This window comes from Myxine glutinosa, chromosome 5 (genome assembly GCF_964187855.1).
Source record: "Myxine glutinosa chromosome 5, kmMyxGlut1.1, whole genome shotgun sequence".
Classification (NCBI taxonomy): domain Eukaryota; kingdom Metazoa; phylum Chordata; class Myxini; order Myxiniformes; family Myxinidae; genus Myxine; species Myxine glutinosa.
The window spans coordinates 35941376-35968985 of record NC_136265.1 but is presented as its reverse complement, the minus strand read 5'-3'; the positions used below and the strand labels follow the sequence as shown (position 1 = coordinate 35968985).

The following is a 27610-nucleotide window of genomic DNA, read 5'->3' as shown; positions in this document are numbered from 1 at the left end:
GATACATACATATGTTGCTTATAGGGGAACTGAAACGCATTTTCTTTTTTTTGAAAATCATTACTCGGGGTCTAATTTGAAGGGAGGAATTTGTTGAATTTTTTTTGTCAATCACAAAGTGTCAAAAAAGCCCTAAAGATGCATCTTGTCTTCTCTTCATCTCTTCCAAAGTTATTCATATGAATCATCACATTTTTTAGCCCATCAATCAAATCCACATGTTTAATTATTTGGTCTTCCACTGCTGCTCTTGGGGTAAGAAGAGGAACAAGCGATGGAGCCCAGGAAGGAGTCCAGGCGCCCAAAGCCTGCAGTATGGAAGAATGATGGTAACGGCGATGTGTCTGTGATCATTCAGGCTTTTTATCAGCTCAACATGAACATTTAAGGGTTGAATGTTGGAGTGCGGGTGGTTGGAATACAGAGTACCTGGAGTTATGGCTGTGTTTATTTTTGTAGTGGAGAAAGCGAAGGAAAATAAAACAACCGAAAATAGGACAATTCTTTATCAAAATCGTTTTCATGTCAATTCGTACCCAATGCACCAGATAGAGACCATCTTACCAATGGTGCCAAGAGATGACATCACTGGTACCTCTACTATAAACAAGTAATATAATAAAACAGCATATATACAGTCACGTGAAAAAGTAAGTACACCCCATGTAAAGTTTGACTTTTTCAACATCTTTCAACATACAGCTATTTGATCTTCATTTCAACAATCTTGATAGATAAAGGTGATATAATATAACAAATATCATGAAACATTTACATTTAGTAGTCCATTGTATAATTTAAATAAACATAAATGCAAATTTCGCATGTGGAAAAAGTAAGGACACCCTTGGCTCTAATAGGTGGTATTGCCCCCTTTGGCAGAAACAACCTCAAGTAGGCGTTTCTTATAACCGTCTACCAGTCTCTGACATCGACTGGGAGAAATTTTTGCCCACTCCTCCATGCAGAATTCTTTCAGCTGTGCGATGTTTGAGGGGTTTCTTGCATGCACAGCTCGTTTCAAATCCCCCCACAACATCTCGATGGGATTTAGATCTGGGCTTTGACTTGGCCATTCCAGAACCCTCCATTTCTTTCTTTTCAGCCATTCCTTGGTGGGTTTACTGGTATGTTTAGGGTCATTGTCATGTTGCAAGGTCCACCTTCGGTTGAGCTTCAACTTTCCGACAGATGGCCTCACATTATCCTCAAGCACCCTCTGATACAATGAAGAATTCATAGTGGATTCTATGATGGTGAGCTGCCCAGGCCCTGATGCAGCAAAGCTGCCCCAAACCATAATATTTCCACCACCATGCTTTACAGTTGGTATCAGGTTATTGTGGTCAAATGCTGTCTTTGGTTTTCGCCAAATATGTCTTCTGGTACTGTGGCCAAATAGCTCTACCTTTTACTCATCTGTCCAGAGCACATTGTTCCAGAAGTGCTAGTCTTTGCCTAGGTATTCATTGGCAAACTTTAGTCTTGCCCTGATGTTCTTTCTGGACAGAAAAGGTTTCCTCCTGGCACACCTCCCATGCAGATCAAATTTGTGCACCCTCTTTCTAATGGTAGCCTCGTGCACTTTGACATCAACAGTGGCAAGAGCTACCTGTAGGTCCCGTGATGACATTCAGAGGTTCTTAGAGACTTCTTTCAGCATCTTGCGGTCTGCTCTCGGGCTGAACTTGCTGGGGCGGCCTGGCCTGAACAAGTTGGCAGTTGTTTGGAATCTTCTCCACTTGTCGATGATCTTCCGGACAGTCGAATGATTGTTTTGGATTGGAGATCAAATTGTTTGGAGATCTTTTTAAATCCCTTCCCAGACTTGTAGGCATCTATAACCTTCTTTCTGAAGGCTTCAGACAGCTCTTTTGATCTAGGCATGGTGACGCCACACACTTCAACAACAAAGAGCAAACCAAACTAAATGTCTGAGGTTTAAATAAGACAGGTTCCTCCAAGATCCTCTCTAACGATGTTCTAATCATTTGCACCTGAGCTGGTGCACCTGATTCTAATTTTAGGTATTTGAAGTAGTGATAAATGTAGGGGTGTACTTACTTTTTCCACATGCGAAATTTGCATTTATGTTTATTTAAATTATACAATGGACTACAAAATGTAAATGTTTCATGATATTTGTTATATTATATCACCTTTATCTGTCAATATTGTTGAAATGAAGATCAAATATCTGTATGTTGAAATATGTTGAAAAAGTCAAAACTTTACATGGGGTGTACTTACTTTTTCACGTGACTGTATATATTCAGATATATTATGTTCTGAATCAAAAACAAAGGTTCTGTTATATTAACAGTGAAATAAAGAATTGTGGAGACCAAATACTTCTGTCAATTTCAACTTATTTTTGGAGAAAATTGTGAGTTATTTTTAAAAAGTGCAAGGGTGCCAATATTTTTGGCCACGACTGTATATATTTCTTGTTTTGGGCTTGTGGAAGAACTATGACATGGAACAGATCAGGACGCAACATAACAAAGGGAACAGCAGGAGAAAGGAGAAATGACAACAGCGGAGCAGAGGGAGAAGGTAGACGGAAACAGACAAAGGATGCAGGTAACGATGAGGGGTAGGGGAGAATGCAAGGGGTGGACAAGATGAATACATAAGCAAAATTTTGGGAGGGGTCCTGGGTGATTTAACAGGTGTAGAAAAGATCATGGCTTTGGATTGGGGAATGGCTTGAGATGGTGGTGGACAGCTGTCTTGAAGACTTGGAGGGAAGAATGAGATTGAAGCGAGTATGGAACGGAGAAAAAACGAGTAATAAATGAGTGGAGGTGAGCAGTGGTTCTGTATTGAGGCATTTTCACGAGGAGGGAGTTGCAGGTGAACCGCGTGCGTCCTGCAGATAATCGGGGGACAGAGCATGGAGAGGGCAGAATGTGCAAGACCAGAAATGAGGCGGAAAAAGACAGAGAGACCACCGACCTGTCGACGATGACGAAGTGATAGGCCTACAGCTGCTTCATTGTGGGAGATTCCAATAATCTTGAAGGCCTTGGCTTCCATGGTGTCCAGCTGAGCAAGATGTGAGGCAGGGGAGCCAGCCCAAATGAGAGAGCAGTACTCCATCAAGCTGCGGATGAAAGTCTTGGAGGTGGATAGGAGCTCAGGTGTGCCAAGGAAGGAGTTTGCCTGACGGAGGATGCTGAAATAAAATGTGGTTTGCCCAAGACAGATCATGGCTGAGATTAAGACCCAAGAGTTGGAGTGACAACCTCTTTGAGGGGATTTTAAAGAAAGTGGATGGGAGGGTTTGCTGCACGGTCCTTTCGAAGAGAGAGAATGAGTGTGTGGGATTTCTCAGGATTTAAAGACATATTCCAAGTGTTTGACCATATCGTGATTTGGTCAAGGTCTGAGGAGAGGGAAGAGGCTGCTGCCTGTTTGTCAGAAGAATGAGGGATGTCACGGCAGAAAATGGAGTCATCAGCAAAGGGATAAAGAGGATTTTCCAGAGAGTATTAAGGATTAAAAATAGTGAAATAAAATTGGATTCCTAACTCTCATTTGCTTGCCACGCGTGAATAAAATCCAAATTAAAATAACTGTACCTCTGTACAAATGACCGAAATAAACTTTTGTTTCAACTTGAAAGTTTGCTAACTTTTTTTTTATCAGAAGGTTAAAGCACAAGTTCTTTTTTTTGAATAGGGGAAAAACACAACAAAAACACAACAACAAAAACACAACGAAAAACACAACGATGCCCTTGTATCACAAATTTTACTCGATTTCCATTTTTGGACACCAATTGCATCGCAACCCGCAAACTATTATTCACGGACAAACGAATCGGCATTTCTCATTAACAGCGAGTCGCATGTATGTTGGGATTTTTTTTTTCACTATTTACTTTGCATGGAGGAAAATTGAATGCTTAAAATTAGGCCACAATGGCCCCTGAAAGGTCATTAAATTTACCAAATGACCATCAATCTAACCTGTATGAAAGCGAATGCCCTTTTGCCTCTGGAGTTTCTTTTTAAGGCCTGGAAAGATGGAATACATGTGCGATAAGGGGGCAAATTGAGAAAACAGGTGAATTAGAGGTTGGAAGAGAAACTTTTGACATTCGTGTTCTATGCCTGTTAGAGTTTTATCCCATCACATTCTTTGTGTCCCTTTTCCGTTGTGTCAAACCTTGTAATATATTCATCGCCTGTTCCAGGGAGATCCTCTGCGACGGAACCCGTTGGTGTAGCTGGTCGAGGGCATTAAATAAATGTAATGACAAAGCAATGAATAAAGTGAACTCCGCAGAGGACGTTCCGATGATTTTGAGATGAGTGCTCGTCATGCTGGCGCGAGACTGAAGCAATTCCCTGAAGCCCTAACGCTTCTTGATTGAGCATTCTGACCATTATCTTTGGGCTCAAGTAATCAATTGGAGAGTCCCCAAGTCTCGACGCTTATCGCTGTAGAGTAATTTTCTCGCTATGGCCTTCTGCTTATCCTCTCTTTTTTTGTCTTTGTCTCAGTTTCTTTCTAATACAAGTGGTCTGCACTCTGATGAGTTTAGCATCAGGACATCAAATATTGGGGTCATTCAGAGGGTTAGTCGGCCCATTGAAGTTATTGTGCATGGAATTGGAAAGGTCTGAGGATTTTGGTGTGTTCAAATAACAATTACCTTGACTGTATGTGGTATGCATTTCTCTTCCTCTGTCATATCATCCATTTCCGTCTTCTTTTTTTGTCCTCCCCTTTTAGACGAGAGGGATTTATGGAAAAATGCCATGTATAAGCTTCTAGGGCCATTTCTGGGCAATTTCTTTGAACAAGCATTTGTATATCATGTATATACATGCAGCTCTATGTGGTAATCTAATCTACCGAGAAGTTTGTCTACCGATAATTTTATAGTGTCCAATTTCAATGTCAGTTTGAATGTCTCTTTCAATATGTCGCCAACCATAATATAGACAAGGCGGATTTATGAAAAAAGGCCATGTATAAGCTTCTAGGTGCATTATGGGGTAAAAGTTGTAAAGTGAAAGTGAAAGAGCTGCATGTATATCCATGATATATAAATGCTTGTTCAAAGAAATTGTCCGAAAATGGCAATTTGGCGGCCATTTCGTTTATGCTAATTAGAAGGTAACAAACTCAAAATTCGGCTTGGGAACCGGGTTAATCGAATTCAGCATACCCTATTGATGTTAAAAAGTGAGGTTCCCAACTTTTACCCAAAAATACACCGAACATTCACATTTCTCAGGAATCCGTCTGGTCTATTTCTGATGGGATTCTGCATTTTTAGTCAGGTTCACTATGTTAACAAATATATTTCGTTCAAAATTTTGGAGATTAGCAAACCTGTACATTTTTGGAATCATCAGAGCATGGAGAATCCGAAAATCAATGTTGGCATTTGCACAGACACAGATTTTGGATTTTCAAAATGGCCGCCATAAAATACATATTTTGCGCTATCTCGGCTTCTATGTTTTCTTTATTAAATATGAACCTAGAAATACCTAGTAATACCTTAAATACCTTAAAATACCTTAAATAAACCTAGAAACTTTATTAAATATGCTAATCCTATGTTTTCTGGGTCAAGGAATCCAATAAAGGCCTCAAAATAGTGCTCAGGATTACAGAAAAGCAACAAACAAAGGAAATTGAAAACCATTGTCTTTATATTTGTGATATAACTGTATTACATAATACATGATATTGCAAGTCCTTTGAAGTTATAGGTATGGGTTTATAAAGCAAGAAAGCAGCCTTGTTAGTATCAGATTGAACTATAAGTCCTATACACAGGATCTACTCGGTCTATACCGTTCAGGAATATGCTTTTACAGATCTTCATCACTGTCCTGAGTGTCATTTTCGCAAAGGTGGCTACGCAAATGCCAACATTAATTTTTGGATTCCTCATGCTCTGAATAATCCAAAAATGTATAGTTTTGCTAATTGTTACGGATTCATAACTTCCGTTATTGTGGTTTTCACCCACTTGACGTAGTTCTGATGTTTGGTACTATTATTATCTTCAAAAGGTTTATTATTCAGGAACGATTATTTAAACTTAAAAAGGCTAACTTTAAATGATACAGGAAACCGACCTGGAAGAGATGAAGAGGAAGAAGCGGGGCGAGCAAAGTCAGAGAAGAAGGCGTGACGTCAGCGCTCCGTAACGAGCAAGGTCTACTGACAGTGGCGAGGGAATTTTGAGTTCCTTGAAGGGACATCCGGCGACAGGAATTATCGCTGGAGTGGAAAATCTGCGGTCAGATTCCGGCGCTGAGATTTTGACGAATCCGCGCCTAGTCGCATTGGCTCAAGTAAGAGCCGTCGGCCATTGTGAACTCCGCGCTTCGGACACCTACAAAGGTTTTGCCTCGTGTCATCTTCACCCCAACATCCTACCGTTTGTCGGGGATGTGTGTGTGCGACCGCTTTGTCTCCAATTACGTTGCGGTTCGCTGAGTGAGCGGTGAAGGTGCTCCTCTGAAGGGCGCCGTTGTACAGTTTCGGCGGGGCGATCCCCATTGTCAACTGTACGCGCTTCGGATATCGACTGGAGAGCGAGATTCGGGCTTCGACCGGATTTCGTTCTATCGACCGCTGGAGTGAATCACATTCGCCTTGGGAAAAGTTATAGAGACATTGAGGAGTGTCCTTTCACTCGCTGGCAGCAGTGAGTTACCTGACTTTATTTAAGATATATATAGAGTACACTCTTAATGGCCATCTGTTATACCGTTATTCCTGTGTGTGATTTCTAATACAATTTTGTTCATTTATAATCATTGGTGTGGTTTCACTATTGCTTTTCAACACAGGGTAATATATCTTTCTGCCGGGGTTCCTCTCGGGGTTCGGAGGTTACCGAGACCAGGAGATTGTAGAGGACTCCGACATACTCCAAACAATATCTCCGACATACTCCAAAAACATAACATAATCTCCAAAAATTTTGAACGAAAAAAGATAGTGGACCTGACTATTATGTTCCTTTTTTTTTTTTTTTAAAATAGATGAAGGGGTTAAACTTATGCAAGACTGTACGATAATACAGGTAGATGCGATAGGAATTCTAATCTAGCTGAAATGTCTATATTTGTCCACGAATATTTGTTTGCTAATGTAAGCTTTCACCAAACATTAAGATCATCTCAGTCTTTAAGTTTGTACTCTTTCCAAAATTATTGTACAGGTTGATCACTGGTCTATGTCCGTGATGTGTGCTATAGGAATGCAAAATCTCTAACAGGAGATCAGATCAGATTTCTGTCTTTTATTAAAGGTATTTTATTGAAATAGTTTTTTTGTTCAATATTGCTCATTTCATCTCAACATTTATATAACTCTCAAATGAGCAAATGTGCCCTTCCTTTTTTCACACCACCACCCTCTTACTTTTTTCAGAGACATTTCTTTCGGAATCTTGGCTCCATTCTTACCTTCGCTTTCCTGGGAACAACTATTTCCTGCATCATCACAGGGTATGTTTGTTAAAGTGATGTGTGTGTGTATTTTTCTTTCTTTGTTTCCTTTTCCACACGATACTCCTTCACGCTCTCTTTCAAGCTCATGACTCTCCTTCAAGCTCATGACTCTCCTTCAAGCTCATGACTCTCCTTCACCCACGCGACTCTCCTTCAAGCTCATGACTCTCCTTCACCCTCGCGACTCTCCTTCACCCGCGTGACTCTCCTTCAAGCTCATGACTCTCCTTCACCCTCGCGACTCTCCTTCACCCGCGCGACTCTCCTTCACGCGCATGACTCTCCTTCACGCGCGCGACTCTCCTTCACCCGCGCGACTCTCCTTCACCCGCACGACTCTCCTTCACCCGCGCAACTCTCCTTCACCCGCGCGATTCTCCTTCACGCAGGCGACTCTCCTTCACGCGGGCGACTCTCCTTCACGCGGGCGACTCTCCTTCATGCGCAAGACTCTCCTTCACACGCGCGCGACCCTCCTTCACCTGTGCGACTCTCCTTCATGCGCGCGACTCTCCTTCACCCGCGTGACTCTCCTTCACCCGCGCGACTCTCCTTCACCCGCGCGACTCTCCTTCACGCGGGCGACTCTCCTTCACGCGCGCGACTCTCCTTCACGCGGGCGACTCTCCTTCACACGGGCGACCCTCCTTCACCCGCGTGACTCCTTCACCCACGCGACTCTCCTTCACGGGGGCGACTCTCCTTCACGGGGGCGACTCTCCTTCACGGGGGCGACTCTCCTTCACGCGGGCGACTCTCCTTCACGGGGGCGACTCTCCTTCACGCGGGCGACTCTCCTTCACGCGGGAGACTCTCCTTCACGCGGGCGACTCTCCTTCACGCGCGCGACTCTCCTTCACCCGCGCGACTCCCCTTCACCCGCGCGACTCCCCTTCACCCGCGCGACTCCCCTTCACCCGCGCGACTCCCCTTCACCCGCGCGACTCCCCTTCACCCGCGCGACTCCCCTTCACCCGCGCGACTCCCCTTCACCCGCGCGACTCCCCTTCACCCGCGCGACTCCCCTTCACCCACGCTACTCCCCTCCACCCGCGCGACTCCCCTTCACCCGCGCGACTCTCCTTCACCCACGCGACTCCCCTTCACCCAGGCGACTCTCCTTCACGCGGGCGTCTCTCCTTAACGCGCGCGGCTCTCCTTAACGCGTGCGGCTCTCATTCACGCGCGCGACTCTCCTTCACGCGCGCGACTCTCCTTCACGCGCGCGACTCTCCTTCACGCACGCGACTCTCCTTCATGCACGCAACTCTCCTTCACGCGCACGACTCTCCTTCACGCGCACGACTCTCCTTCACGCACGTGACTCTCCTTCACGCACGCGACTCTCTTTGACGCTTGCGACTCTCCTTGACGCGGGTGACTCTCCTTCACGTGGGCGACTCTCCTTCACGTGGGCGACTCTCCTTCACGCGGACGACTCTCCTTCACACGGGCGACTCCCCTTCACGCGGGCGACTCTCCTTCACCCGCGCGACTCTCCTTCACGCCAGCTTGGAAATGTGGTTTTCCCAGGAAAGATCATGGCAGATAGTGCTCATGGAAGCTCATGGAAGTGTAGCGGTTACCTTATTGGGACATAATCCACGTGCACGGGCCAGTGGGGCTTTTGATGATGTGGGCGTGACGTACGCACCATTGTTGAAGCCACGCCCTCCGAAGAGGGTGTTGGCGCTATAAAAGCAGTATGAGTTCCGTTTGCGTGAGGATTTCTGTCGGATAAAGGAGCTTTGAACACCTAAGAAATGGCCTCGTCTTCTCGTCATCCACAACTCCTAAAGAAGAGCTTTTCCATCCAAGACTTCAAGATGGGTGCTCACTTCCACTGTCGCGCGCTTAAAGGAGTGTCGCACGCTTAAAGGAGAACACAGTGGCTTGGAGGGAAACTCACCAACACTAGGGTAGAGGGTCGCAACAGAGGAACACTTCGAAAAATAATGGCCGAGGGGAAGAATGAGAACAAGTGCAGCAGAAGGAGGAAACAGGGTAGTCCTCAAGCTGACACCGTGTATCGTTCAATCCCGTTCAGAGGTCAGAGAGACTAAAAAATAAGCACTGGTAATCTGAGTACCTGCCGAGTTGTAGCACATACAAAAAGTTTAACTAACAGATCCTGCCAGTTTGAAAGTTTTCCACGCGTATATGTCGCACTAATTTGTCTTGCATCGAAGGCACTAATTTTGAATCTAGGCCTATCAGAACACTTGCTTGGGTCACATGACATACAAAATGGCAGCGCCCATGTCGCGCTGAATGTTTAGTCATGGCCTCGGGAAAATCGCGTTTGAAGTGCTTCATGCACTTTGAACACGTCGTGAATGACATAACTTCGCCGTTTACGCCTCTTAGATGGAGTAAATATCGTGAATGCCTGCAGACGTGGCTGCAATTGGACGGTGAGTGTCACAATCTTGCCAACAGACACCAGCATCTGGTCAACGTCGAGTTCACCAACATTCCTGCAGAGGCAGGATTTCACCCTACATGTTATCAACGCTTCATCAACAAGAGACTGATAGAACTGAGTTCCAAAAAATGTCTGAAGAGGCAGCTGCAGCAGAGTTTGGAGAGTGAGGGATCGCTTCAGTGTTCAGGTTCAGTACACACAGGCCAGCAACATCAGTCTGACGCAATGACAAGCAGTTATTTTCTAGACTGCTTATTATTGCACAGAACAGGAACATCGATCTGCGTGAGATTCTGTGCTATTCACTGTCTCCTGTCTCGCTGCCACTTGCGACAGCTGATGGCTCCATGGCAAAGACAACGAAGTCTGCCTTACTTGATGCAATTGAAAGCTCCAAGGACTACTTGGTTTCAACAGTGCCTGATGATGGTGCTCTAATCATCGATGGTATGGGCCTTCTACATAGCATGCGACATTCAGTTTCGAGTTTTGGCGAACTCGCTGATGCTGTACTGTCTCGATTCATCCAGCTGATGAAGAAGCTAAAATGTAATCGGGTGGACTTTGTCACCTACACATACCCAGCTATCAGCGTGAAAAATGCTGAGAGGACACGTCGTGGCGATGGTGGGAAACAGACGTTCTGCATTCACAACAAACACCAGAAAACTCCAACGCAGTGGAAAAAGTTCCTTGCAAACGGGAAAAACAAAGAAGCCCTAGTTGAGTTTCTGGTCACCGAATGGCAGGGTGCTGATTTCGGCGCAGTCAGAGGTGACATCAGTATCTACATCGCTCATGGAAATGAGTGTCATCGATTGGATGTCCATGATGCTGTTCTGTCGGTCCAGGTGATAGACGAACTAAAATGTGACCACGAAGAGGGAGACACACGTATCTTACTTCATTGCAAACATGCAAGTAATACGCACAGCTGCGTAGTCATCCACAGTCCCGATACTGATGTGGCAGTCATAGCCTTGTCTGTGAGCCATGATATTTCTCTTAATACATGTATGTACTTTGCCACCGGAGTGAAGAACAAGGCGCGTATCATAAATTTGACGAATGTAGTATTGGCCTTAGGGCCTGAAGTGTCCGCTGCTTTGATCAGCCTTCATACCTTCACTGGCTGTGACTCAACGAGTGCCTTCTACGGAAAGGGCAAACGTAAAGCATTTTCCATAATGACAGCGTCGGAGGAGTTTACCAATGCTTTCATTGAACTTGGGCAAGAATTCATCCCACCAGAATCGTTGATTGTCCGGCTAGAAACATTCGTCTGTCATTTGTATAGGGAGACTACATCCACGGAAGTCAATGACACGAGATACAAAGTCTTCTGTCTTGCCTCGTCCACCCCATGTGAACAAAGCATGCCTCCAACGAAGGATGCTTTAATTCAGCATACTAGGCGGGCCTCGTACCAAGCTGCGGTTTTTCGGCGCTCACTGCAACAAATGATCAATCCCCCATCCCCTGATGGTCACGGATGGACATTATTAAACGATGAACTCTCCATCAAATGGATGACGAAGCCCCCAGCTCCAGAGAGTATTCTAGAAATAATAAGCTGCAAATGTCTGAAAACTCGTTGCGAAGGTATGCTATGCTCCTGTCGTAAGTCGGGTTTGTCTTGCATCGATTTATGTTGTTGTAAGAATTGCATGAACTCCACTGAGACTATCACACAACAGCGCTCACAAGGGGATGGAGGTGTGGACATCGACAACGATGAATATCTTGATGAATAACTGTTGGGGTGGAATGGGGGTGGAATCTTTTGCCTAGGGATTGAATGAGACGGGAAAGCGCACTGACCAAATTTGTCATGTAATATCTAAGTTCTAAGTTTATGTTCTAAGTTTATGGCATTTTCCATTCACTTTGTAATGTTTTGACGTAAAGAATGCTACTTGAGCGCGTGGACATTCAGAATTTTCGCATACATCGAAGCCTGTATCTTTGCGTATTGACACGACCGTGAATAAACTATCATGCGATTTACTTCAGGTGTGTGCCTTATTATCTATGGATTGATACTTATTGTATCAATGGATTATCATGTATTCATCGGATTCATACCGCCGACCATAATACCAAGCTTCCCTACTCTACATTCACTATGCTATCCCTGGTCATCATGCGGTCCCCATATGCATCTGGAGGCATTTTTAGTGTCGCCCCCTTCATCAGTTGTTTTCCAGACAACCACAAAACGTCGTCAATAAGCAGTATCCCTTCCATATACCAAGCTTACCCATTTTCGGGAGGATATCTCTGATGGTTTCGAAAATATTTTGGGTTAATTTCGGAGAAATTCAATGAATTTTACAGTAGGTACGTACGACAAAAGTACATTTTTTACATTTCCACTGTATGATGCGCGCGTAAGTAAGAGCTTTAAAACTGACCACAGGGCCACAGAACCATGGGAGGTCTGTGCCGAGCAAAGATTCCTAGGCTGAATTATATGTACTGACGGAGATACCACGCCGCAAAGTCGGCACAGGAGCTAAAAATCCTCCTTTTTGACTCTACATGACCTAGTTTGACGTGGTCGTTCACGGAAACTGACAGGGCCACAGAACCATGGGAGGTCTGTGCCTAGCATAAATTCCTAGGCTGAATTATATGTACTGACGGAGATACCACGCCGCAAAGTCGGCACCGGAGCTAAAAACCCTCCTTTTTGACTCTACATGACCTAGTTTGACGTGGTCGTTCACGGAAACTGACAGGGCCACAGAACCATGGGAGGTCTGTGCCTAGCATAAATTCCTAGGCTGAATTATATGTACTGACGGAGATACCACGCCGCAAAGTCGGCACAGGAGCTAAAAATCCTCCTTTTTGACTCTACATGACCTAGTTTGACGTGGTCGTTCACGGAAACTGGCAGGATTTCAGAGTTAAACTTTTAACACAAGGTCAGGCATGTTGTATACAATAAAACAATGCATAGAAATCGTAGTCCCACGAGTTCGGAACGAAACTCATTTTTTGGCACTATTTCAGGCCTCAGCTTGAGGCCTAGGGGAGAACAAGTTGGAAACAAGCTCAAACAAGAAGAAGAAGAAGAAGAAGAAGAGGAAGAAGCAGGGAAAACTAGGGAGGAAACAGGTATTAAATAAAAAACTGAAAAGGAAGAGGTGGGAGACGTGACAAAACACAAACTTGGGAAGGAAGGGGCGAGCATGGGGAGTGTTAACAAAGTCAAATGCGATCATAAGTACGGATGGTGAATGACCTGTGGTGGAAGTGAGCACCCATCCTGAAGTCTTGGAGGGAATAATGTGATTGACCAAACTGAGGAAGTTATTTCCATAGGCGAGAGAAAAGAGGAACAAATGAGTGGAGGTGAGCAGTGATTCTGGATTTTCCGAGTTTTACCAGAAGAGGGTTCCCGGCAGTCTTGAAACAAGTTTTAACCGATCTCCTCGAAACGTCACCAAATGTTAGAGTTGGGCGTAAGGAAGAAGCCTATTGATTTTGAGGTCAAAAGGTCAACATAGGCCAAAGGTCACCAACGTTGTCAAATTTCTAAAATCCTCAATTTTCATCGGATTGACTTGAAACTTGAAGAGGATTTGCATATCTGGTCACTGAATTCAACGACCAATTATTTTTGAGATAAACATTGGTCAAAAGGTCAACATAGGCCAAATTTCTAAAATCATCAATTTTCATCTGAATGACTTGAAATTTGAAGAGAATTTGCAAACGTGATCATTGAATTCAACCACCAGTAACTTTTAGTTCAAAATATGCCAAAAAGTCAACATAGGCCAAAGGTCAACAACGTAGTTGGAATTTCTAAAATCCTCAATTTTCATCCCATTGACTTGAAATTTGAAGAGGATTTGCATATCACATTACTGAATAAAACCACCAATCATAGTTGAGGTCAATATATGTTAAAAGGTCAACATAGGCCAAAAGTCAACAACTTAGATGAATTTTCTAAAATCCTAAATTTTCATCCGATTGACTTGAAATTTGAAGAGGATTTGCATATCACGTTACTGAATTAAACCACCAATCATAGTTGAGGTGAACATATGCCAAAAGGTCAACATAGGCCAAAAGTCAACAACTTCGGTGAAATTTCTAAAATCCTAAATTTTCATCCGATTGACTTGAAATTTGAAGAGGATTTGCATATCAGATCACTTAATTCAACCACTTTTGAGGTCAACATAGGCCAAAGGTCAACAACTTATTTTATGGATTTCGCAAGTACCGTGCTATGCACGGCATATTTCTTGTTTTATTCTTTTGTTTTACTGGTAGGTCTTTGGATTCTCAGCCAGGTTTTTGCTTTCACGCAGAGTGGTCAGTATTATCTTTCATTTTGCATGTCTTCCGGTTTTGTCCTTTCCATGGTTGTGTCCTGAGCTTGTCACAGGCAACGGAGAGCAAAGAGGATTCTTTTGTATGCAGGCATAGAGGGAGCTGTGTGCATGTTAGGAATGTGGGTCTCCCTCCCCTCACCCCTTTCAATCCCTCTCCTTCCTTCGTCTTTCTCTTCTCACTCTCCCCCCTTCCCCTTTTCCATCCTTGGACACCCAAAGTATGTGAAAATTGCATCCTGGAGATTTCTGTTTGTGAGTTATCCCCCAGATTAACATCTAGATTTTTATTTTTAATGAATTATGAAGACAACCTGTTAAATCCACTGTTGGATTTTGTGGAAAAGATATTCTCCAATAAAACGGATTCAGAATTGCCCACATCAGAGCCTCAAGTAAGACTCAGTAATTCTTCAATAGAAAAATTTTCCTTCACCTTGTGATTGTTGAGGATGGGCTATTCATAGGTCTTGATTTTGAAAGGTCCCCTATTCCCTTCTCCCCAAACATCTCATCACTTTGGTTCCCTTGATTGCCTTTCACTCCTCAAAAGTCATCATGGTCTCGTACAGCCATCCTTGTGCTTCACATCTGCTCTTCTTTGTTCTTAAGTTATAGGCTTTGGTATGCAGGATGATTCGACCCAGGCATGGACTGATGCGAGCCTGGTGTTGGCTTCACGGTTAAGGTGGCTGGCTTAAGATCTTAGCGTCTTGAGTTTGAGCCCCTATCGTGCTGTTGAAATCACAAGTCGGTTGACTCAGCCCGTCATCCTTCAGAGGTCAGCAAAATGAGTACCAGCCAACTGGGGTAATAAGCCATTCGAATATCCTGCGTTGGAGTGGCGACCTGTCTAGGATTATACTCCTTAGCCAATGAAACTGCCACGGCAGCTCCTATGCTCGCCAAGTCCATTGCTCTCCACACCGTGCGAATGTCTAAGTGTCCACTCTTGGGTTACCTGAGCCTCTTATTGTCTCAGTGTTATCTTCTTCTTCTATATATTATTATTTATTATTATTATTATTATTATTTATTCTTTTATTATTATTTATATATATATATAAAAGTAAGTTTTTGTTTGTTTGTCTGCGCAAGTTATTCTCCTGAACGGTGAAAGATAGGAGGAAACCTCTAATACAAAAAATGTCGAGACGGGCCCCGGGAAGGTTTTAGGCTAGGTGGCGAGACCAGCCGAGGCCCACCTCGGCCGGGCTGGGCCCATTTCGCAATTAAAAGCTGAGCTGAATTATAGTAGTCAATCTTGTACGGCCGCGAGTAAAAGCTGAATTATGGTAGTAAATGCATTCAAAAAGAACCAAAAATGTCGGGACGGGCCCCGGGAAGGTTATAGGCTAGGTGGCGAGGCCGGGCGAGGCCCACCTCGGCCGAGCTGGGCCCATTTCACAATTAAAAGCTGAGCTGAATTACAGTAGTCAATCGTCTACGGCCACGAGTAAAAGCTGAATTATAGTAGTAAATGCATTCAAAAAGAACCAAAAATGTCGAGACGGGCCCCGGGAAGGTTATAGGCTAGGTGGCGAGGCCGGTCGAGGCCCACCTCGGCCGGGCTGGGCCCATTTCGCAATTAAAAGCTGAGCTGAATTATAGTAGTCAATCGTCTACGGCTGCGAGTAAAAGCTGAATTATAGTAGTAAATTCATTCAAAAGGACTTAAAATGTCGGGACGGGCCCCAGGAAGGTTTTAGGCTAGGTGTCGAGGCCGCCTCGGCTGGGCTGGGCCAATTTCGCAATTAAAGGCTGAGCTGAATTATAGTAGTCAATCTTCTACGGCCGCGAGTAAAAGCTGAATTATAGTAGTAAATTCATTCAAAAAGAACCCCGGCAACACCGGGTGCTTTCGTCTAGTTATTAATATTTTACACCACGGCTTGGGGTAGATCGGGTTGTTTAGTTCAATGTTGTGGATTTCATTACCATGGAGGCGCTTCATTATGGGGTCTTGGCTGTGCCATCTATCGGTGTCCGTTAAGTTTGGAAACACTAATTGTATGGTCTTTTGGGTTAGGGTAAACCTTTGTGCCAGTATCTCGGCTAAATTATTAATTTTTCAGAATGGGGTTAGTACATGGTTAGTGAAAAAGAAAAACATCCTGATCTATAAGCTGTCCCCATTTGCCCTCATGATGCTCTTTGTGGTTGGTTTATAATGAGAGGTTCTTTTTATTTATGAGTTAGTTTTGGGCAGGAGCACTGTGTCGAGCGTCGAAATGGCTTTGGTAGAAATATGCTTGCCTTGACGTTATCACATGTCGAAGCATTTGGTTCGTGGCAAAGCAAGATGGGATTGATGGTGAAATGGAAAGAAAAACGTCACACAAAGAGCAAGTAGTCGGGTGGAGAGAGCATAGTGTGATGCTCTGTGTTTCGAGGAGAGAGGACATTAGGGTGAATCCCAAACATCACTTGAGAGCACCTCTAGTAGAGTTTCTTCTTCTTCTTCTTTTTACCCTGCACTCGCAAAGCAAAGAGCGGGGTTAAGCGATCTGCTGCATGCGTAAGTACATACGTACGTCATATATGTCTGCATATTTTTAATTTATTTTTTCGGCAACTGTTGGTCCAATTGACACAAAATTTTCACCATAGTATGCGTCGACTCATGTAGAATTTTTAGTCATAATTATGATGTCATAGATTGCGTGGTACAGGCATCGTGTTTTTAATTTTTTATATTTTTATTTATTTTTTGTATACAAGATCGAGGCTTGTGTAAGAGCGAACATTAATCACAAAAAAAACGGACACACAAAACATACAATAAAGGGAGCAGGAGACAAGATGGGGAGAGAGAGGGAAGCACACAAGTACAACAGCAGAGAACAGGGACATCGGGAGATCTGTGGGAGGGAGAGGGCTTGGGGGGAGCACGGATGGGAATGGGGGGGGGGGGGGGAGGGGTGTTGGGAGAGGTATAAAACACATGGACATGCTCGGACTTCCAGGAAAGATGTCGCTATTTCAAAAAAGTGGATCTGGGGTGAATTAACGGGAGTAGAAAAGATCAAGGTTTTGGATGGGGGAAGATAAGAGATGGTGGTGAACAGCTGTTTTAAAGACGGGGAGGGAGGAGTGGGATTGAAGAGAGTGAGGGAGTTTGTTCCAGAGGCGGGAGAAAAGGGGAATGAAAGAGTGAAGGTGAGCAGAGAGTCTTGATTTCGGCAATTTCACCAGAAGAGGGTTGCTGGCAGATCTTGTGCGACCTGTAGGAATATTTGGGGGACAGAGCACAGACAGAGTTGGGGGAGCAAAGCCAGAGAGGAGTCGGTAGAAGATAGAAAGACCACCAACCTGCCTGCGGTGAGTGAGTGAAAGGCCCTTAGAATCAGCTTCATCGCGGGAGATTCCAATGATTCTGAAAGCTTTGGATTCAACAGCGTGAAGCCGAGCTCGGTGTGAGGCAGGAGCACCGGCCCAGAGGGGGGAACAGTATTCCATCGAGCTGCGGATGAAAGCCTTGTATGTGGAAATGTGGTTGAGGCCAGCTTGGAAATGTGGCTGAGGCCAGCTTGGAAATGTGGTTTCCCAGGAAAAGATCGGGAGATAGTGTTTAAATTAATTGTTATTTATTGTTTATTTATTGTTTAAATTTATTGTTTAAAAGATACAGTGTTTAAATTCATTTATCATTTTCTCGGGAACCATTAGTGTGATTGACACGAAATTTTCACTGTATGCGTCTACCCATGTAGAATACTTTTAGTGATAATTATGACGTCATATGTCAAATGGTACGGGCCCCATCTTGGAAAAACCGATAAACTTTGGCCTTCTATATCTCCGAACCCACTCCATGGAAAAAATGGAAACGGGGCTCATTGCAAAGAACTCCATATGGGGAATAAGTGCTGTTATCGGTCCTTCATTATGACGTCATAATTCGACAAGTGCAATGCTTTGTCCGATCAGTTTTTAATTTATTGAGCGTGTAAATTTGATATTTGAAAATTTTGAAAGTTTAAAATATACGCAACAATTATATTGTAGAATGTAAATTTATGACGTCATCGGTCACGTGGTCTGGCAGCCATATTGAATCAAAGGAAAAAAACCCCCCTTAAAACAGGAGTTGCCGAGTCGACTGCGCGGGGTAAGTATTCTATGAATACCATCTAGTTTTTGCAGTTCTGATTGTATACAAAGAATATAGCAACATTATTTTATTGAAAGTAATTTTGCTGAGTTGTGGGATAGACGTTGAGCATTGCTGCTTTATTCGGGGCGATGAATGAGTTTATACTTTGTGTGGCACTTTGTCGGTTTTTGAACTACAAAAAAAGAGCATTTGGCAACAATGCAGAGCATCACCAAGGTATTTGGCTCAGCATCCCCTTTCACGTACCAGGGATGCTATACTAAAGGTTATCTGCACACACTACAACAGCCTTTCCCTTTCGGGTGAGGCTAATTATGTTAGTGAACCCACCAGGTATGACTTTGAAGGTCCTTCAGCAACTTCCAAGACATGTCGTTAACCATTTCTAGTGCCGAGTCTTTAAAAATCACACTTCTTTCTGTTTTCTGAGCTTTTTCTTCATGTGACATTAAAAGGAGATGTTTGCACTCGTATCTCATCAACCCCACGGAATTTCTCTGCACACAGACTCATTGTTTACGGCTTCACGAGGATTCTTGTGGCAATGGGGCAGCAGAGGAAGAGCAGCTTTTTCTTCACCGACTGTCTCTTCTTTGGTTCTGTGGTGTCTGCAACTGATCCAGGTCAGTATAAACAACAGTCTAGGACTCTAGGTGATGGACCCCGTAAGTTGATGCTGCTGGATTTTCTTGCAGACATGTTCCCACCATCTGCTCGTTTCTGATTTTGAGCATCATAGCTTTGAGCCCATTTGGACCATTTGTGGATTAGTTTCTGTAGCTACGTCCACTAACCAGGAACTACTTAGCTTGTGATCTCAGAAATCTAAGGCGTAAGATAAGTAAATAGAAGATTAGTAAATTTATAGAGTTCAGTAAAAGGGGCGTGGATTGAGTTTAAACATGGCCTCCTTTGTCTAAGCTTTCTTGTCTCCTTGTGAAGCTGTAAGACACATTTGTAACCGCGCTCCTTACTTTTTGAAGTGAGTTGAACATAAAGGCCAAGCAGTTGGGCTGTTTGCTCACTCTAGTACAGTACATATCGTGTTTGAGTGTGAAAGCTCCTCAAGTGGCGACTTCTCACCATTCCTTTGGGTTCGGCAAGCGGAGAGAGCAGAGCTAGAGTTTTCCAAAGCAGGAGTTTTCCAACAAAAAAGCTTTTACTTTGCTAAGTTTGTGCGTCGAAAGAGTCCTGCGTCTTCAGGCGTACCTGCTTGTGGGCGGAATGTACAGCAGGGTGCGAGTAATGTTAGAGGAACGTTTACAAGCGTTAACTGCTTCGATTACTCCTTTTTGTGAGTTTTCTCCTTTTCTCCATAGTGTTTTTTTTATTGTTTCAATTTATAAGGATTTTAAAATTATTCTGTCCCAGTATTATTGCTGGAATTACACTCCATTTCCTTCCTTTTTTTCTCAATTCGAATGACCATGCCCGAAGGCACCTGCATCGATCGGCAAAACCGCTGTTTGATAACGATCCGGATAAAGACGCCAACGTCAGGTTTAGGCGATTCTTTTTTCTTACCCCTTCCTTCCTTCTTACCCACTACCCGCCCCCTACCTCTGCACCACATCTGGCCCTTTACACCCCTCCCTCACACGCCCCTCTCTCACATACACCTCCCTCACACACCCCTCCCTCACACAGCCCTCCCTCACACACCCCTCTCTCACACACGCCTCCCTCACACACCCCTTCCTCACACATTCCTCCCTCACATACCCCTCCCTCACATACTCCTCCCTCACACACTCCTCCCTCACATAGCCCCTCCCTCACACATCCCTCCCTCACATACCCCTTCCTCACACACTCCTCCCTCACATAGCCCTCCCTCACACATCCCTCCCTCACACATCCCTCCCTCACATACCCCTTCCTCACACACCCCTCCCTCACACATCCCTTCCTCACATACCCCTCCTCACACACCCCTCCCTCACACACCCCTCCCTCACACATTCCTCACTCACATACCCTCTTTCATGTCCACCTTCCATTTCCACCCTCAGCTTTTCAGCTCGTTTTCTTTCTTCCTTTTTTTTCTTCCCTTCCCTCCTTATCCTCTTCTTATTTCTTTTCCTCTTCTTCCTTATTCTTCTTCATCGGGCCTTTGCTGCCATCTGCTGCATGAATTCGTTCATGGAGATTGTGGCCGAGGTGGTTGAAAAGGCCCGTGGTTGGTCGAGAAAGAATTTTCTTTTCTTTTGTTTCATGAAATGTCTCATATCATCAACATCGGTGGAGGATTTTCTGAACCTGAAGTAGGTCTGCACCGCTGTATTCTGTTTCGGTCAAAGTAACAAAAGCAACTCGTGTTTATGCTGAAAGAAATCGATCACAAAATGCTCCTTGCCTCAGAAAGATGGTGTCTTCCAGTGATACAGAAAGTCTGGGTGGAACAGGAAGTCATAATACCGCAGACCATGAGCAACGGTATACCGGGAAATGCACCGTCATACTTGCTGTGACGTAATATAACTTGGGATCTTTAATATCCATGAATGGATACTCTCAGAATGAAATTGTAGAAATGAAATCAGAGTTGTTGTTGTTGTTGTTGTTGTTGTTGTTGTTGAAATTGAAATTGATATTATTTTGAAAATGACTTGGGGTTCGGTTGTTATCACTACCTCCTATGTCTAAGCCTTCTCGTCTCCTTGTAAAGCTGTATACTTAATAGTGTGTATGTTTGTAATTACTTTAGTGTGTGTCAAACAAACAGTCAGTTTGTTTGACACACACACACACACACACACACACACACACACACACACACACACACACACACACACACACACACACACACACACACACACACACACACACACACACACACAGTCCTGGCAGTCAAATATAATTAAATATCATTCCAAACAGGGAAGTTACTGTTTTTAGCGAAGTTATAAAGGACACAAACAACAGGCACAAAGAACTAATGCAATGTGTCAGATGGAGTGGTGTAATAGACACTGTGTCAACAGTGTTAAAACGACGGTAAATTCCATAATTAATTAATTTATACGGCTTTTGCTATCTTTATTTTATTTATATCGAATTTTATACTTGAACAATGTAGAACATGAAATCGTGTTCTCATCACTTCCAAGATCCTCCATATTTGCAGTACAGGCAGTCCCCGGGTTACGAACGAGTTCCGTTTTTAAGTCTGTCTGTAAGTCGAATTTGTATGTAAGTCGGAACAGTTACGTATGGTTCACATCTAGCGTCAATTAGTCAAATGTTTGTCTTAGTATATCTATATATATAAAACCCATTTTGTGTGTGTGTAATGTTACCGATAGACTCTGAAACGGAGAGGCTCACGTACTTGATATTTGGCACAGACATGGCCATTGAGCCTGGGAAGGACATGGCCGACCTAAAAATATTTGACGAGATCCATATTTTTTATTCACATTTACCTCAGCGCATTTCAGCGAGGAATATTATACACGGAATCTGACCTGGTGGCAGAGCAGCGCGCTTATTCGCTCAGAGTGATCACGTGATGTTCCATCCCCGCCGCCAGACCATTGAACATAAAACACAGTTTGTGTGTGTGTAATGTTGTAATGTGTGTAATGTACGGGTCTCCCTTCCCCCGCCCGGCAACGCCGGTACTGGAGGGCGTCACAGGATCGGTGAGTCTCCAAAATCCACTTCGTGCTGTTGCGAAGATGCAGGACGATGTCGTGATTGTTGTGCTGCTCTCCGACCATGAGAACTGCAACGTCATTGTTGACTGGCCCTCCCCTTCCCTCCCCCTTCCCCCTCCCCCCTCCATCCTCCCCTCCCCTCCCCCTCCCTTCCCCCTCCACCCTACCCCCTCCCCTTATCCCCTCACCCTCCCCCTCCCTTTTCCCCCTCCCCCTCCCTTTCCCCCATCCCTTTCCCCCTCCCTTTCCCCTTCCCTTTTCCCCCCCACCCATCCCCCCTCCCCCTCGCCCTCCCCCTGGCCCTCCCCCCTCTCCTCCCCTCCCCCTCCCCCTCCCCCCTCTTCTCCCCTCCCCTCCCTCTTCTCCCCTCCCCCCTCTCCTCCCCTCCCCCCAGTTCCCCTCTCCTCCCCTCCCCCCAGTTCCCCTCCCCTCCCCTTCCCCCTCCCCTCCCCTCCCCCGCCCGGCAATGCCGGGTACTTCTGCTAGTAGTATATATTTTCCCTAAAACATCTATATGTATAAAAAACATTAAAGAAACATTTCTTAAACTGTTTAGATAGAAAAGAAAAGATAATGATTAAAGGTTAACACTTACTCTCGTTCCAATTGATGTCTTGCAAACCTCGCAACAATCATACCTTGATATATCTATCCGAGATGATGGGCCTGGTGTTGGAGAGGATGGACCTGGTGCTGGAGAGGATGGACCTGGTGCTGGTCAATTTTCTTAAAGTAAACATCAAGGGTGGCTTGAACAGAGCTTTTCTCATATTTCTCTTGTCTATCGCTCCCCTTATTATATACTTTGTGTGTCTGTTTGATTTTTTTTCTGTGTGATAAATGTTCGCTCTTTCAAGAGCCTCGATTCTGTATACAATAAAAAAATTAAAAAATAAAAAATTAATTTTTTTAATAATAGGCTTTACGGAGGTCGGTACGTAAGTACGGGCGTTCGTAAGTCGGGCGTTCGTAACCTGGGCCTGCCTGTACTTGGACATGTTAAATAGGGTGGTGTATAAGACTGTCTCTCTCACGCTAAACTTTTGGAAAATTTTTAAATGATCTTTAAAACCATTATTTTATTAAAATTGAAGTATACTGAACATCAAAATAAATTTATCACTTTCATTTTTTGAAATGTGCAGCTTTACAAACACGTTTCTTCAATTGTAATGGCTGATTATGTAACGGTAACTTCACTTCAATCACCTGGCTGATCAACAATGGCATGCTTGAGTGGTTCTGTATAAGGATATTTCCCTTTAAATAATGGCCCTCATCATGAAATCCTTCAGTTCTCGTGGTTAGACATTCATTTACTGCTGTCTACAGTCACTCTCGATGCTTCTGACAGGGAAAACAACAAGAAAATTCAGATGCCACGCCTGACATCTGAACGTTTAAGGGCAATTGGGATGCTTGAGGCTGGTGTAAGCCAGCGAACAATTGCCCAACGTCTTGGTTGCTCACAGCTTGCAATTTCCAACCTGGCCAGGTGTTACGGTGAAACTGGAACTGTGAATGATGGTTCACAAAGAGGAAGACCACGGTTAACCACCACAAACCAAGACCGCTGGATTGTGCTGCAGCATCTTCGTGATTGTTTCCGCCCTGCGACACAAACAGCTGCAGTGACAAAAGGTCGCCACAACAACCGCATCAGTGTCACTACTGTGCGGATGCTTGAGAAGTCGGGGCCTGGTGGCAAGACGTCCTTGCAGAGGTCCAGTGTTGAACGCAGTGCATCGGCGGAACAGACTAAGATGGTGGCTGCAGCATCGACGCTGGACACAGCAATAGTGGAGTGCAGTCTCGTTCAGCGATGAGTCCAGATTTTGCCTCCATGCTGCTGATGGGCGTCAACGGGTATGGCGCAGGGGTGGGGAAAGGTATGCATCATGCTGTAATTTTGCTGTATTTGCCAGATCAATCGTTTGGGAGGACCCAGTGTGATGCTATGGGCCAGCATTTCCACCCGTTTCAGGACACCTCTGGTCGTCATCAAAGGCGATCTCACTGGTCAGCGTTATGTCAATGAAATTGAGACCTCATCTGCTGCCATTTCTCCAGGCTTATCCTGACATCGCAGTTTTCCAGCAGGACAACGCTCAACCTCATGCTGCTCACCTGACCACCAACTTCCTCCAGGAACAGGGTGTTGAAGTGATGACTTGGATGCCTTATTCCCCTGACCTCAATCCCGATGAGCTTTGTCGACGTCTTGCATCGAGGATATCAACGGCTGTCAATCGGCAAATGCTCATTCAAGGCTTGTTGGAGGAGTTGGACAGACTTCCCCAGGACTGCATCAGACGCCTGGTACAGAGCATGCGTCGGAGGTGTACAGCCTGCATCACATCTCAGGGAGGACACACACGATATTGAGGACTGCTGTCATTCTGTCCTTGACTGTTAAGAGTGTTGTGCCCATTCCTGTGTCATTTTGTTTTGACTGTATTCAGGTGCGTGTCTTTGTGTTGCAGTGATGTGACTTTTGTTGCACCACCCCTTGTGATGTTCATGCTTTTTGCTTTTTTGTGATTGAGGCAACCTCTTGTTTATTGACATTTGTTTAGTAAAGATAGCTGAACTTTACCTCTGTGTTCAAATATTTTTCATTTTTGCGTGGTGGATTTCAATGAGTGTCCTTCTAAAGATTTCATAAGTTTCTTTTGATGTTGAGTTTATATACTTAAACACTGTGTGGGGTAATGTGTTCTATGAACTCTCAAGTTACCCTGCGCTCACAAAGTGAAAAGCAGGGTTAGGCATTCATGTGCGTCCATTGGTGTGGTGTACATGTGTGCGTGTCTGCATTTTAAAAATTCATTTTCTCGGCAACCGTTGGTCTGATTAACACGAAATTTTACCATAGGAGCGCCTCCCCTGTAGAATTTTGTATTCAGAATTATGACGTCATAATTCAACAAGTACAACACTTGATCTGATCAGTATGAAAAAAAAAATTCTCTGCAACTGTTCGATGGATACAAAATTTTCACCGTAGGAGATTTTAAAAATCCTTTAGAATTTTTGATGATAATTATGACGTCATTGGTCACGTGGTACAGGCCCCACCTTGGAAAAATCGAAGAACGTTGCATGAAAAAAAAAAAAAAAAAAAAAAACCTCTATATTTCCGAAACCGCTCCATGGAAAAAATGGAAACGTGGCTCATTGTAAAGAACTCCGCATGGGGAATTTGTGTTATTAACCCCCTGCACGATGTCATGGTTGCCTTAATTATGACGTCATAATTTGACAGGGACAACACTTCGTCTGATCAGTTTGAAATTTCTTGAGCGTGTTCTACACAACAATTATATTAGAGAATATACATTTATGATGTCATCGCTTACGTGGTCTGGCAGCCATATTGGATCAAAGAAAAAATAAACGTTCAAAAACAGAATATGTGGCTCGCACCAAGTTGACTGCACAGTGTAAGTATTTTATGAATACCATCTAGTTGTATAATTATGTAGTATACTGTATGTATGCAGATTCATTTAAGCAATAAAAATAGCAAACGACAAGGATATCCAAAGGTTTCTAAAAATTCTAATTCCAACCTTAATTGTAAATCATAAATGTTTAAAAACAATACTTTAGCAACCAATACTCAAGATGCGACAGCTTGTAATGTCCTCCTCCTTTTTCTCTCCCTTTCCCTCATCTCCCGTCCAAGTGACCGTGCTGGCCATCTTTAATGAGCTCCATGCGGATGTTGACCTTTACGCCCTGCTCTTTGGAGAAAGTGTTCTCAACGATGCCGTTGCCATTGTTCTTTCCTCGTAAGGCTTCTTCTTCTTAACGGTCCTTTCCATTGTCAATACAATTGAAACCGCCTTCTCAGAAAGCCAAACGTTTATGATCCACATTGATTGCATGGATGTTCGGAGTTTGTCTGGAGTTTGTCTCTCTCATTTCATCTTCGTCTTCCAGTCTGTGGTCATGCTGTCTGCGTTGGGCTCCGTTCATTCTCATTTTGGGTGTTTTTCTTTTTTTAAAAATTATAATCACAGCAATTCAATGTACAAGGAAACTTTTTGTTGTGTCGATTGACTTTTCAACATACTTTTGATATGATCGGATAAGTTGTTTGTTCCACAGTTGCATTACTACGGTGCTGTTGTCTCATCATTGGTGTGCAGTAAACTAATATATTAGTTCAAAAAAACTTGTTGATAGATTTTTTTTTCCCCTGCAGGTACCGGTAATGTAAGGTTCATCGAAGAGCGTGTTTCGGTGCTAACACTAACCCTAACCCTAACCCTAGCAGCACATCTCTCATGATGATGGAATCCCAGATACTATCTTCAATGGTCTAGTCGTGTGTGTGTGTGTGTGTGTGTGTGTGTGTGTGTGTGTGTGTGTGTGTGTGTGTGTGTGTGTGTGTGTGTGTGTGTGTTGTTAGTTTGTTATGTCCATATGTGTGTTTCATCCTGTGGAACAAAGCCCAGGTCTCAAAGTATCTGCCTTTATGTGAGTGTATATCTATGTGTGTGCATGTAACTTGTTGTTGTCTGCTACATCCACACATCTGTGGGTCTCAGGAGATGGAACGGAGACCTAGCCGGTCTCCGCATGTGTTTTGAGTGTAATCTCTTCCTACAATTCCCTTAAATCTTTACCAATGATGACACGTTATCTTTCTATAATCTAGCGTTAGAACTTCTCTCTAGCTAACACACAGATGTGGATACTCTGAGACCTGGTAGGTCTCCCTCCGTTCCACCTCCTGAAACCCACCCAAGTGTGGAGATAGCAGCCAGCAATAGGAGCTTGCAAGCGCACACACACACACACACACACACACACACACACACACACACACACACACACACACACACACACACACACACACACACACACACACACACACACACATACACATACATATATAATTATATATGTATACACACATATATATATATATATAATCCGTCGCTTCGCTGGCGGTAACACCAATCTTAGCGTAATTGAAAAAAAAAAAAAGTTGTTGGTGTTAAAAAAGACATTCAATGAAGGAAATGGGGAAAAATAAAATTAGGACATGTATCGGGAGAGTGTCAAAGGAATAGTCATCACAGACTTTTTATATGCTGAATTGCAAATCATAAACAACACACTAAGAGGAAGATCTAAATGAAAACAATTCTCACCCTCCCCCCTCCCCTCTCTTCTTTCTTTTCAATAAATTGTCTCGGGTACGTATTGGGCACGCGCCAGGCCAGGAAACAATCAATCTCTGATGTCCCCTTGTCTCTGTGTGCTCTCTGGTTCCTCGTATCTCCAGCACTTCTCCTAATTCTCAGCTAGTAAATGAGTATGATTTGTATGATTTGGATTCGTGGAGATTTGTAATCAACGTGGTGGATAAAACATCTTTGTAGGGAGAGGGATACGTGATTATGTTTACTTCCTGAGAGTGGTTTCATTGAAATCTGATCTCAAGTTAACAAAGGATTCATGGGAGATCCTGCTCTCCGTGCAGGGATAACCGACGTTACGTGTTGGCATTTGCAGTTTTGACACGCGTGTCCATGCACCCATTAAAATAT

At 44.0% G+C, this 27610-nt stretch overlaps 1 protein-coding gene across 1 annotated transcript in view; it reads left to right on the top strand.

Annotated features, from left to right (window-relative positions):
- Positions 1-27610, top strand: part of LOC137427704 (sodium/hydrogen exchanger 6) — a 166073-nt gene that overhangs the window by 76981 nt on the left and 61482 nt on the right. The window contains exons 4-6 of the mRNA XM_078777871.1: positions 7414-7490; positions 18895-19010; positions 25735-25840. Coding sequence (XP_078633997.1) covers positions 7414-7490; positions 18895-19010; positions 25735-25840 — 299 coding nt within the window. The remainder of the gene's footprint in view (positions 1-7413; positions 7491-18894; positions 19011-25734; positions 25841-27610) is intronic.